The sequence below is a fragment of the Felis catus genome, chromosome E1, assembly GCF_018350175.1.
Source record: "Felis catus isolate Fca126 chromosome E1, F.catus_Fca126_mat1.0, whole genome shotgun sequence".
Lineage (NCBI taxonomy): Eukaryota > Metazoa > Chordata > Mammalia > Carnivora > Felidae > Felis > Felis catus.
The window spans coordinates 44,880,906-44,897,297 of NC_058381.1; the positions used below are offsets into that span (position 1 = coordinate 44,880,906).

Below are 16,392 nucleotides of genomic sequence, written 5' to 3' on the forward strand. Positions count from 1 at the left end.
TCTCCTTATCTTCTGAACTGTAGAGTCTTAAAGTTCAGCTGAAAGCAATTCTGTGCGGTGGATGAGTTTTCTGAACACTTTATAGACTTTCAACGTTTTTTACAAAAACAGCACATGCTCGTTATAAAAATTTCCATTAATATAGGAAGTGAAAAAAGTACAAAGCTACAAATTGCCGTCCTGTTCCCTTCCTCAACCCCCTCCCCGCCCCAGGATCCCAGGGGTGTTTCTTCCTACCAGTTTACTGTGTATCCATCCTGAGCTTTCCGATGAACACAAATGTATCTGTGTGCGCGCACGCCCGTCCCCATAAATGGGATTATGCTATCAATGATTTAAGCATAAACTTTAGAATCGGACACACTTGGGTTGTAATCCAGCTCATAGCTAATTAGCTGAGTGACCCTGTTACCCGACCACTTTTGGTTTCAATCTCCCCAGGTGCAAAAGAGGAGTAATAATATTTATTTTATAGTATTGTGGCAAAGGTTTAATGAGATTTTATATGACAGCACCTAACAGTACCTGGTACACAGTAAGCACCACACACACACCTACACATGCACACACACACAGAGTCCAGGGGCACAGAGCGAGTTAGAGGTGTAGTGACAACAAGACCCAAGTTTTCTGACCTCCAGTCTCGTTGACTTTCAGCCACACCTCCTCTGCCTCTCACCTAAGACCCCCCGCCAAGACCCCCCCCCCCCCCCCCCCCCCCCCCCCCCCCCGCCAAGCACAAGTTCAGTGCTCAGTACTTGTTGAAGGCATGATTGAGGTTGGTGGGGTGAGGGCAGATAAACCCAGGGACTCGACATCGGTGCAGCTCCTGCGTTGCCTGCTCTGGAGGATGGAGGGCTTTACCCTGTGGATAGGGAGGGTGTGGGGACAGTGTGGGTTGACTGGACCAGCTGTTGCTTCAGGGCTCCAGCCCGGAGGCAGAGCTGAGGCCCCAGAGTGGCTCTCAGCTTAAAGGAGCCTGGCCTAAAAGGAATGTGCAGTGGGCTGCCTCTGCTCAGGAGGGGCTAAAAAAAGCCTGACCCTCCCCTGGGCTTTGTGTGAGGGTTATCAACTGCTCAAGTCAGCTCATCTCTCTGGCTGGACTCTGGCATTTTCGAGAGGGTCTGTTTTCCTGGCCCCTCTGGGTTTCCACTGATTGGCAGGAAGGGATCAGCCTGTCCCAGAGGTGGAGGCCAGGAGGAGTGTGAGGTGTGGAGGGAAGGGGTGGTGGGGGAGGGGGGCTTGTCGCCCCAAACCTGGTGACAATACACAGTTGTCAGCTGTACCCTGCCGGTGTTTCTTCCTTTTATAGTCAGAACAGTTGCTCTTGCTCTCACCCAGCCCCTCTGTGGGGGCTCCTGCCCAGGATAAAAGGGGAGGGAGGCGGCCCGGCCTCCTGTCTCATCTCCCAGGCGCCACATCTCTTGATTCCTTCCTAGCTCCCACCTCCACTGAAGATCCCAGCAAGACAACATGCCTCCCAAGAAGCCTGAGCCTAAGAAGGAAGCAGCCAAGGCCGCCCCAGCCCCAGCCCCTGCCCCAGCTCCTGAACCCCCCAAGGAACCTGCCTTTGACCCCAAGAGTGTAAAGGTGAGTGAGCCTCTGCCACTGGGATGGAGGTGGGGATGAAATTCAGGATCCTGTCTGTCCTGGACCTTAGAGATCTACTTCCTGGAGACTGGACTGGCATGAGGGCTGTGGCGTCCATGCCCCACATCACAGTGCGTGGGGCAAGGGAGCCAGTGTTGGAGCTGGTGAGGGGTATTTGGGGTTGTAGGTCTTTCCCCTCAGCAATGGATTTCTGCTCTGTCACCCCAAATTTACCCAGCAGAGTTGGGAATGGCAGGGAGGTACAACCAACCGACCATTCAGCCTTAAATTTTAAGGCACTGGGGGAGCCACCATAGCAAAGAAAAAGAGACCGGCCCTTTTCTCAGAGGTAGTAGTACAATATCTTTCTGGAGAAGAGACACATAATGATAACTGCCCGCGCAACTTGGAGTAAGTGATTTAAGCAGTGAGGAAGCAGGGGGTCTGGGAGAGGCTTCGTCTGTAAGACCCTTGCAGTGGGTGGGCGATGGGGGCAGAGAGGCTCCAGATAAGGGAGAGGAGGCCTGCTTCCCTCTCCCCTCCCCTCCCCTCCCCAGGTGGTTCCCTCCCTTGGTGGCCTCAGCCTGGGCTCCTGGCTGGAGTGTGCAGTGAACTGGCCCCTCCCAGGCTGAGAGCCTCCCTCTAACCTGGTGAGGGAGTGGGGCCTGGTTCCCTCTGCTGCCCCGGCCCTCTGCCCTCTCTGCCCTCCCTGCTCCCCCTCGAACTGGAAGGTTCCTCTCCGTGGAGCTGGTGTAGACTCCGCCTGCTGACTCAGTCACTTTAGGCCTCCCAGCTGTCTGGCCCAGCTGCTGAAGGAATGGGACTGGGAGGGGATGGGCAGAGGAGGGAGGAGTCAGAGGCCTCTGGAGAGTGAAGCAGTTCTGAGCCTTGGCGTCAGAATGTAAGAGGTCAAGTGCTACTGGTATGAAGAGCTATTAATAACAGGTTGGGAGTGGTGGGCCTCTGGGGATAGCCACTAGGGCAGGTCTGGGGGTGGTGAGGGATTAGATCAAAATAAGAGCTCAGGACTGGGTTCTGTGACGAGGAGGCAGGGAAACTGAAACTCTGGGCTCTAATTTGGATGACCCTCCCTGGCCCTCTCAGTGTTCCTCCCAGCACCCACAGCCCCCCGAGACCTTGCAGTTGTGCCAAGGACCTGAGGTTGATCTATGGTAATCACTACAAGGGTCAGGAGTCAAGCAGAACTGGGTTGGCCAAGAAACGGAGGCCGTTGCACGTCCCTGGGCTTGGTTAGGGTCCACATGAAGGCAATAGTGTAAGACCTTGAAAGTCCCTGGGTCAGGGGCGCCTGGGTGGCGCAGTCGGTTAAGCGTCCGACTTCAGCCAGGTCACGATCTCGTGGTCCGTGAGTTCGAGCCCCGCGTCAGGCTCTGGGCTGATGGCTCAGAGCCTAGAGCCTGTTTCCGATTCTGTGTCTCCCTCTCTCTCTGCCCCTCCCCCATTCATGCTCTGTCTCTCTCTGTCCCAAAAATAAATAAACGTTGAAAAAAAAATTAAAAAAAAAAAAAAGAAAGTCCCTGGGTCATTCATTACTCCCACTATGGGCAGAGCCTAGCAAGAAAAGCTGACTATCTCCCACCCCCATCAGGATGCTTTTATTTCTTTAAAAAACAATTTTTTTTAAATAAAGAGACAAACAGGGATGATGACTTTATTTTTGGTTTTTGAGAGAAAGAGCGCGTGAGCCCACAAGTGTGAGCAGGGGAGAGGCATAGGGAGAGAGAGAGAGAGAGAGAGAGAGAGAGAGAGAGACAGAGAGAGAGAACCACACTGAGCTTAGAGTGTGATAGGGGCTCCATCCCATGAACCTGGGATCATGACCCCAGCCCAAATCAAGAGTCGGATGCTCAACCGACTGAGCCACCCAGGCCCCCAGGATGCTTTTATTTCTGATTTGTTCTGATAATGCACTACTCCTGTGGGGCAGCCTGGTCCCTGACATCTGCATGGCAGGTGCCTAGTGATCTCAGATCAGAGCCACCCTCCCAGTCTCTTTGGCCTGTCACTTCTCTCCATCTACCCACCTCCCCCAGTTTCTCACCCCTGGTTGAAGTCCTCTTTCCCATGTCTGGAGCTTCCCATCCTGAGGGTTGTTGAAATTGCTTTAAAGTGAAAAAAGAATTTATGTATCCTTCATGAGGACTGTTTCCCCTATTATTGTACTTCTCCAGTTCCTTTGCTTAGAAGACTCTTCGCTCAAAGATAGAACGAAAGTAAACTTAAGCCCAAAATGTGTGGTTATATATTCTGATTTTATGTTTTCATACTAATTTCTCTTACACATTTACTCCTGGGGCTTAACTTATTACGATGTAAGACAACCACACCATTTCCTCAGAAATTTCATGCAAAGCATCGTTTACCCTATTGTAGGGGTTCCTCTACCTTCCTGACCAACCCCACCTTCGCCAAAGCCCGTTCCTGGTCACAGCCAGTTTCCTTCCCAACCCACTGTAACCCCTCCTCCGCTCTCCTAGCTCCTTCCAGTCACCCCCGGAAGTCCTTATTAATGGAGGTCAGCCTGTGGGGGGCAGAAATGGGGGGGGGACACATCACAAGTGGCAGAGTTAGGACTAGAAATGGCTGTCCTTGAAGATATGCCAGGAGTGGTTACCACCGCCACTGGGAGGGTGGTGGTAGATAAGGACGATGAAGTGACACACAAAATCCCAAATTACAATGATGACTCATGCTTGTTCATTGCCATTCATTTTCAGAGCTTCCCACCTGCCTCTTCTGTACTCAGCATCGGATTATCATGAGTTGTGGGGGCGAACCCAAAATTTATTCGTTTGCTCAACAAATAGTCTTTGAGCTTCTACCCTGTGCCAGGCATTTCTGTGAACAGTAGCAGAAATGCCTGCCCCTGGGGAACCCTGGCCTCAAGGGGCCCCCCGCCTGGGGACACCTAGAGGCAGGACCGCAGGTTATGAAACATCAAGGGTCCACCCAAACTAGTCTTGCTGTCCCAGTGCCTAAGAGGGAGAGGTGGGGGTGGAATGGGGTGCAGAAAGAGAAGGTGTGATTGGAGGAGGTGGATCGCCAGTGGGAAAGGGAGGCTGAGGGTGAGGAGCGGTGGGCGGTGGGAGAGGGATTGCGGGTGGATTGTGGAGTAGGGATGAAAGTGAGTGTGGTTTCTTGCCGGCTGGGATGAGGAATTATTTACATTCGACCCAAAGAAATTACAATGGGGAGTCAGCATAGGTTCTAACATTATCTAGCATACTTCTCTTTCTTTCTTTCCCTCTCACTGTGAGCCATGGCTTCACAAATGGTCCTGACGGAGCTCTGGTGGCTGCCCTATGTGATAGCCTGTGAGCCGTGGCTCCTAGTCAGGAGGCTGGGTTCTGTGCTCAGTCTCCTGCCCTGCTTATTGGTGACCTGCAGGAGGTGACTCCGACTGCGATGGCGGAGGCCACTTGTGCTTCGGGAGCCTTCGGCAGTCTCAGCCTTCATTCCTGTGTTTCCCTCCCCACAGATAGACTTCACTGCTGACCAGATCGAAGGTGAGTACTGACAAGCCCACCTCCTCCCACACACCCTCTGTTGCACTTTCCTGGAAGAGGAGGAGGAGGAGGAGGAGGAGGAGGAGGAAGGAGAGCAGTAGTTGTAGGTAATAGTAATCACTGTCATCATCATCGATAACCTGTATTTGCCAAAGGTTTTCTGTGTGCCCATTTTCAACTACAACAGATATGTCCGTCCTTCCTTCCTTCCTTCCTTCCTTCCTTCCTTCCTTCCTTCCTCTCTCTTTCTCTTTCTTTTTTTTTTTTTTTTTTTTGAGAGAGAGGGAGTGGGGGTGGGGAGGGTCTGAGGGGGTGGGGAGAGAGAGAGAGAGAGAGAGAGAGAGAGAGAGAGAGAGAGAGAGAGATGTAAGCAGGCTCCATGCCCAGCACAGAGCCCCGGGATCATGACCTGAATGGAAACCAAGAGTCAGATGCTCAACCGACTGACCCACCCAGATGCCCCTAAATGTGTTATTTCTTAAGTGCTTTACGTGGATTAACTCACTTAACTCTTACAACAACCTGATGAGATAGAGACTGTTACTCCCCCCATTTTACAGTGATAACACTGAGGCACAGAGAGGTTTGGTAGTTTGCCCAATCTCACACAGGCAGTTGGTAGTGGAGCCAGGATTCAAACTCAGGCAGTCTGATTCCAGACCTGAATTCCCACCTATTCTGCCAGACTGCCTGGAACATATTACATGCACAGCACAAATGTCTTTTTTTCCCCTCCACCCCCAAAACCTATTCAAGATATTTAGAACTCCCGTTTCTGTTCCTGGTATTAGAAAGCCCTCCTTAGGTCACCGGCATCCTCTCCCCTCACCCTGTAGTCCACTGAGGTGCTCACTCACTAAAGGGGGAAGGGTCAAGGGTGACTTTGGGGTGCTTAGTCCACCTGTGATCCCCACCACCAATCCTTCTCCATCTTTGATGAAGACATAAAGTTTTATTAAGTGCAGCTTCAAGAGAAGCGTCAAGATCTCCTACCCTCCGACCTGATTATTGCCTGTCTCCTGTAGGAGTCTGGTGTTTTGGGAATGGAATGTTTCATCATGTGATACCTGCTTTATAGCTGGGGCTCACTGCCATTGCAACTTATCCCTCTGTTTTCCCCACCAGATGCCTCCAGGACATAAAATCATGGGAGCTGGAAGGGACCTTGAAAGGTCCTCTGATCCAACCCCTTGATTTTAAGCACATAACTATATTTTTAAAAAGTAGAGTAATACCTGCAAATGGTTAAAAAAATATATACTACTAAAAAATAAATAATGAAAAATAAAAATATTTTCCCTTTGTTTTCCTCTGATGCTGATCCCTCTCCCAAATCCACTGTTGATAAGACTACGTGTCCTTTGAGAAAAATATAGTGATATACTAGTATGTATAAAATGTATACATATTGAGTCATGTGATACATACTGTCCTATACCCTTTACTTAATGCATATTTGGATTTACTAATATATAATATATATTACTTAATACTGTATCTTGGTATCTTTTTATAGTTTATACAATTTTTCATTTTTAAAAAGAATTACATTCTTTTATTTTTTTTTAAGTTTATTTATTTATTTTGGGTGGGTAGGGGCAGAGAGAGAGGGAGAGAAAGAATCCCAAGCAGCCTCTGCATTGTCAGTGCAAAGTCCTGCTCAGGGCTCGATCTCACAAAGCATGAGCTCATGACCTGAGCCGAAATCAAGAGTTGGATGCTTACCTGACTGAGCCACCCAGGCGCCCTAAGAATTACATTCTCTAAAAAAGAATGGATGCACCTTTTAATTTAATCAGGCTAGCAGTGCTAGACCTTTAGGCTGTTTCCAGTTGGGGGGGCATCGGCATGGTTTCCCCAGGGGAACTTCCTAGCAGGGGGTCAAAGGATACATGCATTTTAAACTGTAATAGTTATTGCCAAATTGCCTTTCCAAAAAGTGATGCCAGTTTACCCAAACACAGGGCATGAGAACTAGTGGATGCATTTTGAAACTAGTGGATTGAATCTGACTCTGCTTTTGCAACACCCTGTGGATGCTCACTTTTCAGTCAATAGTCTGGGGTGCAGCGAAATACTTAAAATTGACTTCAGTGTATTTTATTTTATTTACTTTTTACTTTGTATTTATTTATTTATTTTTTAAATTTACATCCAAGTTAGTTAGCATATAGTGCAATGATGATTTCAGGAGTAGATTCCTTAATGCCCCTTACCCATTTAGCCCATCCCCCCTCCCACAGCCCCTCCAGTAACTATCTGTTTGTTCTCCATATTTAAGAGTCTCTTATGTTCCTCCCCGCCGTTTTAAAATTATTTTTGCTTTCCTTCCCTTATGTTCATCTGTTTTGTATCTTAAAGTCCTTATAAGAGTGAAGTCATATGATATATGTCTTTCTCTGACTAATTTTGCTTAGCATAATACCCTCTAGTTCCATCCATGTAGTGGCAAACGGCAAGATTTCATTCTTTTTGATTGCTGAGTAATACTCCATTGTATATATATACCACATCTTCTTTATCCATTCATCCATCGATGGACATTTGGGCTCTCTCCATACTTTGGCTGTTGTTGATAGTGCTGCTATAAACATGGGGGTGCACGTGTCCCTTCGAAATAGCATACCTGTATCCCTGGGATAAATACCTAGTAGTGCAATTGCTGGGTTGTAGGGTAGTTCTATTTTTAATTTTTTGAGGAACCTCCATACTGTTTTCCAGAGTGGCTGCACCAGTTTGCATTCCCACCAGCAGTGCAAAAGAGATCCTTTCTCTCCGCATCCTTGCCAACATCTGTTGTTGCCTGAGTTGTTAATGTTAGCCGTTCTGACAGGTGTGAAGGAGTATCTCATTGTGGTTTTGATTTGTATGTCCCTGATGATGAGTGATGTTGAGCATTTTTTCATGTGTCAGTTGGCCGTCTGGGTGTCTTCTTTGGAGAAGTGTCTATTCATGTCTTTTGTCCATTTCTTCACTGAATTATTTGTTTTTTGGGTGTTGAGTTTGGTAAGTTCTTTATAGATTTTGGATACTAACCCTCTATCTGATCTGTTGTTTGCAATATCTTCTCCTATTCCATCAGTTGCCTTTTAGTTTTGCTGATTGTTTCCTTTGCTGTGCAGAAGCTTTTTATCTTGATGAGGTCCCAGTAGTTCATTTTTGCTTTTGTTTCCCTTGCCTCCAGAGACGTGTCGAGTAAGAAGTTGCTGCGGCCAAGATCAAAGAGGTTTTTGCCTGCTTTCTCCTCGAGGATTTTGTTGGTTTCCTGTCTTACACTTAGGTCTTTCATCCATTTTGAGTTTATTTTTGTGTATGGTGTAAGTGGTCCAGGTTCATTCTTCTGCATGTCACTGGCCAGTTTTCCCAGCACCATTTGTTGAAGAGACTGTCCTTATTCCATCGGATATTCTTTCCTGCTTTGTCAAAGATTAGTTGGCCATACGTTTGTGGGTCCATTTCGGGGTTCTCTATTCTGTTCCATTGATCTGAACGTCTGTTCTTGTGCCAATACCATACTGTCTTGATGATTACAGCTTTGTATTACAACTTGAAGTCCAGAATTATGATGCCTCCTGCTTTGGCTTTCTTTTTCAAGATTGCTTTGGTTATTCGGGGTCTTTTGTGGTTCCATACAAATTTTAGGGTTATTTGTTCTAGCTCTGTGAAGAATGCTGGTGTTATTTTGATAAGTATTGCATTGAATATGTAGATTGCTTTGGGTAGTATCGACATTTTAACAATATTTGTTCTTCTTATCCGGGAGCATGGAATATTTTTCCATTTTTTGGTGTCTTCTTCAATTTCTTTCATAAGCCTTCTATAGTTTCAGTGTATAGATTTTTCACCTCTTTGGTTAGATTTATTCCTAGGTATTTTATGGGTTTTGGTGCAATTTTAAATGGGATCGACTCCTCTATTTCTCTTTCTGTTGCTTCATTATTGGTGTATAGGAATGCAACCAATTTCTGTGCGTTGATTTTACATCCTGCGACTTTGTTGAACTTATGGACCAGTTCTAGCGGTTTTGGGGGGGAATCTTTTGGGTTTTCCATGTAGAGTATCATGTCATCTGCGAAGAGTGAAAGTTTGACCCCTCCTGGCCAATTTGAATGCCTTTTATTTCTTTGTGTTGTCTGATTGCTGAGGCTAAGACTTGCAATACTTACGTTGTGCTTTAGTGGATTTTAATTAAGTATATACTTTTGTGTAGACACAAGCATAGTGGTACTCATGAGGACTAGAAAGTCAACTAATGACCACAATTTTTCATTTTCCAAGTGGGAATCATGGTCAAAGCCAAGGGGGATGGCTGGTTGCCTCTTTCCTCTGTGAATATTTTTAGGGCTGTGGCCTAATTCCTTTCAGTCTGTCATTCCTCTGGCCTTGAAGAAGATGTTTCTTATTTTGGATCGGAATTGTTTCTGTTTTAATTTTACTCTTGCTAGCTCTTCATTTGATCTTTGATGAAGCTGAAGATGGTTTTCTTGTGTTATGCTGGAAATAATGTTATTTGGAATGAAATTTTGGTATTAGCCCTAATTCTGCCACTCTTGGCCACGAGACTTTTGGCAAGTCACTTTTTTGAACCTTAATTTTCTTATTGGCAAAGTAATATTTGGTTCTTTCCAATTCAGAAATTCTGTGACTCTTTTCAGCATGTCTTAGCTTTATATTCTCCAGGTGATATGGCCCCATTAAAAAAAATGTTTATTTATTTTTGAGAGAGGAGGGTGCATGAGCAGGGAAGGGCACAGAGAGAGGGAGACAGAGGATCTGAAGCCAGCTCCACGCTGACAGCAGAGAGCCTGATGCGGGGCTAGAACTCACCAACCTAGACATCATGACATGAGCCAAAGTCCGATGCTCAACCGACTGAGCCAATGAGGTACCCTGGCCCCAATTTTTTATGCTGCTTTTTTTTTTCCCATAGGAGTTAGCTTCTAACTCTTGATTTACCAGTCCCTCTCCAGATTTTCATATTCTTGTAGGAAGGAATTACCGCCTTTGCTCTTTGCACTAGTAAGCACCTGACTACTACAGACTATTGAGAAAAGGTTTCTTCTGGGCCCGTGAACATCACCTCTCGTGCACCCTGTGATCACGCTGGCTTTGTCTTCTACCTAGTAGCAGCCCTAAACTCCGGTGTTTGGGGTTTCTGTGCATACCAGGACTCTGCAGCAGGCTGGAGTTTAGCAGGTAAAACAGGTCCTTCCCTCCTCCTCCTCCCTCCTCACTATTTTCTTGGTGCCATGAATCCTTGGTCAGAAGTCATGGGCACACTGGCCTATAAATGAGGGTAACAATACTTATAGCCTAAGGTTTTTGAAAGATTAATGACGTAATCCATACAACATTATTAGTGCAGATCTTGGTCCTTTGTAAGTGATCAAATCACAGGTCATCGTGCTTATTACTTCCCCTGTCAGGTCCCACCCTCCTAATAAGTATCATTATGTTCTTCTTTGATGAGGAGACTCCTTTTATTAAACCTGACCTCACTCTTCTGAATGAACTAGAAGATCAAAAAGTCTGAGTTCAGATTCGGCTAACATACATTCATTGAGCACTGAATTTGTGCCAAAAGCCATGCTCGTTGCCTTAAATGTTAAAAAAAAAATTTTTTTTTAAATCCTTCTAACAGAACTGTGAGGTGGGTGTTATTTCCTTTTGGCAAAGGAGGAAACCAAGTTTCAGTGAGGTTAAGTGACCTGGCCAGGATTGCATAGTTGAGTGGTAGTAAGATAATACTACCACCATTGTTCGAGCATTTACTATACGCTGGCCATTTTGTTAAGATTTTTAACATACGTTATTGTATTTAATTTGAATGTAATTTAAGAACCCTATGAGGTAGGTGCCATTTATGGAAGAGGAGAAGTTTATGGAGATTAAATATTTACTTGCCCAAGGTCACACAGCTAGTAAGCAATGGAAATGGAATTTGAACTCAATTATTCAGTAATTGCAAGACATATGGTTTTCTATCTTTTTAAATTCTTGCAAAGCCCAATAAAGACTTGCAAGTAAACATCTTGGGGAACTTGCTTTGATGTGCAGAATGATTTGTAAATAATCCATAAGCAGCCTCGAAGGAATAAGTGTTTCTAACGTATATGGTGAGGATTTAAAGCAGCTTTCTTCCTAAGTGGTTCACGCATTCTTTGGTTTATGTTGTTAATCTATCTGCTTAGCAAATCATTTCTTTGCCATTCCCAGTCCAGATTATCCCCAGTAATGAACTAGTTGAATCCAAATTAATGAGGAATTAAGGTTCTTTGCAAAAGGCCCAGGAGTGCCTTAATTCAGCCCTGCCTCTTTGATACCTGACCTGGTACCTTCAGGAATCGAGTCCTAGCTCTGAGCTGGCTCCAGAACTAGGGAATACAATAATAGCCACCATTTGTTAATTCCTTTAAAATGCACTAGACAGCATGCTTGGTGCACTTGGTAATCCCCACAGCAACCCACTCAGGTGGACATTGTATTCCTGCTTAGAGCTAAAAAAAAAAAAAAAAAGAGGGCCGATTAAGGCTAGTAGTTTGCTCAAGGCCACATGCAGGTCAGTGGTAGAGCTGGGGTGGTCTGACGGTCTCTACCAGGTCAGCTTGTCTGGCCTGGAAAAGGCAGTACTGATAGTAGCCAGCTTTTGAACAGGTCTTATCACTTTGCAAAGTGCCTCCACACGCTGCCACCTCCTTTGACACTCACAGTGGAGCCTTACTCCCTGTGTTTGCACAAGGAAACAGTCTTAGCTGGGCTTATTCTAAGCTACTCAGCAGAGCCAAGATGAGAACCCAGGAATCCTGACTTCTGAGCTAGTGCTGTTTTCATTTCCCTGACATTTTCCACAGGCAGGCACCTCCCCTACAGCAGGGAAGGGTGGATAGATGGGAGCCATGGAGCAGGGGAGACATTGAGGTTATATGACCATGACTGATGGAAGAGATCCCAGGCCCAGTGCTGGAGCAGGTCATGTAGTCTCCAGGATGCCCCTTTGATTGTCAGAAGATGGTGTGGGGTGGCTTCCAAGGAGGGGTTGGAACGATGGCCGAAGGGAAATACTGAAATGTTTTATCAATCACATTGACCTGCTCTTCAGCCTGGGTGGGTGGAGGCTGATCAGCCTTGGCCCAGGGGCCTGCAGTCGGCTCTTCTCTCTGCAGAGTTCAAAGAGGCTTTCTCGTTGTTTGACCGGACGCCAACTGGGGAGATGAAGATTACCTACGGGCAGTGTGGGGACGTGCTGCGGGCCCTGGGCCAGAACCCTACCAACGCCGAGGTGCTGCGTGTCCTGGGCAAGCCTAAGCCTGAAGGTCAGTGTGGGCCTTGTAGCTCACCTCCTGGTGTCTGTCCCGCTGGCCCCTGGGGCTCTTTCTCCTCTCCCACTTTAACCCTTCAAGACCAGCCCCCCTCCCCAGGTTAGGAGCTGTTCTTGTTTTCCCTGTGAGGTCGGAGCTCCTGGAGAGCAGGAGTGACATTCTGTTGCTTCAGTGTCTTCCTCTGATGCCCCAGGGTGCAGGGAGGTGAGGTGGGGATCTGACCACGAACCACTTGCCCGTACCCCTGCACCCAGTTGCTCTTAGTTGAGGTGTTACCACCCTGAAATGTCCTGTGACCACTTGTTTCCAATGAGGGTCAGAGCACTAAAGATTGCAAATTACTTGTTTAATAGAAGTTGGAGCAGACTTGAGATGAGCTCTGTAATGATGCCTCTTTCGCTCCTTTGCATTCAGTAGGTTTTGGGGGATGAGTTTCAGAAGTGATATAAGGGAATGTGTCCCATTTGTGGATATCACTTGTCATGTATGGGTAGTACGGTTAACAGCTGCTCCAACACACATGTCCTTCTGAGAGGTGTAGGTACTAGGTGGGGCAGGCAGACCTGGGCAGAGCCCCCAGCTGGGCGGGGGGCTGGGATGCATCTCTAGAGGCTTCCTGGGCTCCATCTGGATCCTTCCCCTCCTCCTCTTGCTGGTGAAGACAACAGTGTGGGGTGAAGGATGTGGGCAGGAAAGGGTCAGAGGACCAGCAGTCCTGCTTAGGAGGTTGAAAGATGCTTGGAATTTCCATTTTTGGAGGTTCCTGTGTTGTTATAAAAGAAAGAATTGCCAACATTTGCGGTATTTAAAAATTAAAGCTTTCAACACATGTCAACATGGGAGAAGTGGGTTAGTTACAAAAGGATTGCAAATTTATAAAAATTATTGATTCAGAGTTGTTCCAGGCAATGTGGTCTAGTAATGAGACCCAAAGGGAGAATTTTGCAAAATTCTCTTTTTTTGCAATCCTATTGGTTTACCTCTGTGACATGCCTATCACATGTCACAAGTCTACCTTGTGAATGTGAGGCCTGGTTCTGTGACCTGTTGGGCCCCCTCAGATCCTGCTGCGGCCACCCTCAGCTCCCCTGCCTAGCTGGCCACCCGGAACTGAGAGGTCTGGCTGGGAGTCATGGCGGCTTTCCCCTTCTACACCGGTCCTGACCTGGCAGAGCTGGGACCAGGCCCCCTGCTGACCCTCTGCTCTCATCACATTGTTTCCTTCCTGCCTACAGAGATGAATGCCAAGATGCTGGACTTTGAGACGTTCCTGCCCATCCTGCAGCACATCTCCCGCAACAAGGAGCAGGGCACCTATGAGGACTTTGTGGAGGGGCTGCGCGTTTTCGACAAGGAGAGCAATGGCACCGTCATGGGTGCCGAGCTTCGCCATGTCCTTGCCACCCTGGGTATGCGGGCCGGTGGTGCCCGAGTGGGAGGAATGGAGGGTGGGAAGTGCCCGGGGGGCATATGTTGGGGGCGTCCAAGGGCCCTTGCGTCCTTAGGATCACATCCTGATTCAGGCCCTGTCTCCCCAGGCCCAAGGTTGTTCCAACCTTCCCCAACTGGGTTTGCTCAGCTGGCTTGGGAGGAGAGGAGAGCAGGTTGGGAGAGCAGACAGGGATGAGGCCTGAGACGTGGGACCCAGGGCCCCTGTCCTTGTCTTTGCTTCAGTCACTGAGGCCCTGGTCTGCTTGCCCAGTGCTGGCTGTAGGGCAAAGGGAGAGGCCTCGGGGAGTAGGAGGGACCTAAGACCCTTGGCTCCCCTTCCAAAGCTTGGATGTCCACCTCCCAGACCTGGGGAGCCTTGGACCTTGAGACTCAAGGGAGTGCTAGGGTTTTGCCTGTCCCTCCTTGGCCATCTGTAACTCAGAGTCTACTTCTCCGACCCCAGGAGAGAAGATGACCGAGGCTGAAGTGGAACAGCTGTTGGCTGGGCAAGAGGATGCCAATGGCTGCATCAATTACGAAGGTATCGGGTCATGCCTCACCTCCTCGGACACCCAGGCATGGTGGGCACGGTTTGGGCTGGGCAGATCTGCAGAATAGGACGGAACAGATCCAGGGCCTGGAGGCTGTGTGTACCAGATGGGCAATGGTCAGCTCTCGGTGGATGTTCTTTTCCCTCCTTGCAGTGAACAGCATAGTATAATGGAAAGAGCACAGGGTTTGGAGATAGATCTGTGATAGACTGGCCGTGTGACTTGGATCAAGTCACTTACCTTCCCTGAGCCTCAGTTTTCTCATCTGAACAATGGGGTGGTGCTGGTACCTTTCTCAAGGTTGCAGGGATTAGCAGAGAAAACGTAGCTCATTTTGTCCATGTCTGAGTGTCAGCGGCAAAGACACAGGGCAGAGGTTCCTTCTTTTCTTCCAGCTGCTCCCCTTCAACCCCAAATAAGAGAAAGAGTCACAGTCTGGAGAAAGGGTGGTGGGGAGGTTGGAAGTCTGGCAGTATATGGGAGGGGAAGAGGTCCTAGGGGCTGGGAGGTGCCAAGTGTGTGACTGATTTCTGTTTTCTTTCCCAGCCTTTGTCAAACACATAATGTCTGGGTGAAGCAGACCCATCTAGGGTGAGTGCGGCCTCTCCCTCCTGGTCCCTTCTGGGGTGTTCCAGGGGCTCCCAAACACCACCACATGCCCTAGAGCTTTTCTGTCCTAATCCTACCCCAGATTAGGTGTAGCGGGAAACCAGAGGGGGTAACTGGAGGGGGTCACCGGAGGGGGTCATGATGGGAGAGCAGCTTCGTCTGTCTACCTATGCTCTCTGTGCTCCTGCCTCCTGCCCTTGCTCCCTTCCAGCCTGGCCATGCACTCTCCCTGGTCTTTGCACCCTATCTCCACCCCCATCAGTCATACCTTATGGCCTCTCTTAGAGGCTCTCAAGGCAAGATCATTTCCTTAGGCCTGGGGTCTCCTGTGCAGGCTCCTGCAGTGAAATCCAGGTCCTGGGTAGAAGAGAGAGTGCTTCTGGCCGGTGCTCTGGACTCTGTTTCTGTTCACTCCCCATCCCCTGAGCTCCCCTGGGCTTAGGGCCATCTTGATTGGGGTGTGGGGTTTGTGATAAGGGGCTGGGGTTCATCTAGCACTTTCTTTCAGGTGCCTGGCCCTTGGCCTTAGCCTTTCTGGGGTGAGTTAAGCAAGAGGCCCAGAGTGACTGAGCTGGAACTGGGGTCCTGGACTTAACCGCTGTGCCACAGCCCCAAGGACTCCCTGTAAATAAACAGTTTGAGCAAGCCTGGGCCAAATTCTCTGATTCCAACCAGTCTCTGAATTTTTTTTTTAAAGTAATTAATTGAGGGGTGTGTGTGTGTGTGTGTGTGTGTGTGTGTGTGTGTACGTGTGTGCGTGCGTATGAGATATGAGGTTTCATGCATATTCTTCAGAGAAATGAGTAGTATCTGGGAGCTGGGAGACAATATACATACAATATAGAATTTCCATCTTAACCATTTTTAGTGTATAGGTCTATGGTGTTAAGTATATTCACACTGTGGTGTAACCAATCTCCAGAACCTTTTCATCTTAGAAAGCTGAAAATTCTATGTTCATGAAACACTAGCTCCCCATTTCCCCCTCCCCTGAGCCCCTGGTGATCACCATCCTACTTTCTGTCTCCATGAATTTGACCACGTTAGATATCTCACATAAGTGGAGTCATACAGTATTTGTCTTTTTGCATCTGGCTTGTTTCACTTAGCATAGTGTCCTCAAGGTTCATCCGCGATGTTGCCTATGTCAGAATTCCCCTGTTTTTTTAATGATGAATGGTATTCCCTTGCAGGTATGTACCACATTTTGTGTATGGTCCGTGTTTCTTGACGTGGGCCCCTGTAGGTGCCTCTTCCGCTGAGTACAAAGCCCCTGGTACCTGATCCAGCCCTGCGTGTCCTGGACATCTCCCTGACTTCGCTGCTCAAACCTTGGGCTCCATACCCAGGACTCCAGCTCAGGGC

General features: G+C 47.9%; 1 protein-coding gene across 6 annotated transcripts in view; it reads left to right on the plus strand.

The window, feature by feature from the left end:
- MYL4 (myosin light chain 4) overlaps positions 1-15,672 on the plus strand; it is a 30,609-nt gene extending 14,937 nt beyond the window's left edge. For 4 of the 6 annotated variants that reach the window (XM_045045135.1, XM_045045134.1, XM_045045133.1 and 1 more), the window contains 8 exons: positions 1,440-1,590; positions 5,090-5,117; positions 10,245-10,313; positions 12,281-12,430; positions 13,672-13,845; positions 14,331-14,408; positions 14,965-15,009; positions 15,536-15,672. In XM_045045135.1, coding sequence (XP_044901070.1) covers positions 1,474-1,590; positions 5,090-5,117; positions 10,245-10,313; positions 12,281-12,430; positions 13,672-13,845; positions 14,331-14,408; positions 14,965-14,993 — 645 coding nt within the window. In that variant the 5' untranslated portion in view covers positions 1,440-1,473 and the 3' untranslated portion in view covers positions 14,994-15,009; positions 15,536-15,672. Of the gene's footprint in view, positions 1-1,060; positions 1,210-1,439; positions 1,591-5,089; positions 5,118-10,244; positions 10,314-12,280; positions 12,431-13,671; positions 13,846-14,330; positions 14,409-14,964; positions 15,010-15,535 lie in introns of those variants that run through there. The other 2 variants (XM_045045136.1, XM_006940463.5) reach the window with 2 other exon arrangements.
- Positions 15,673-16,392: the final 720 nt, after the last annotated feature.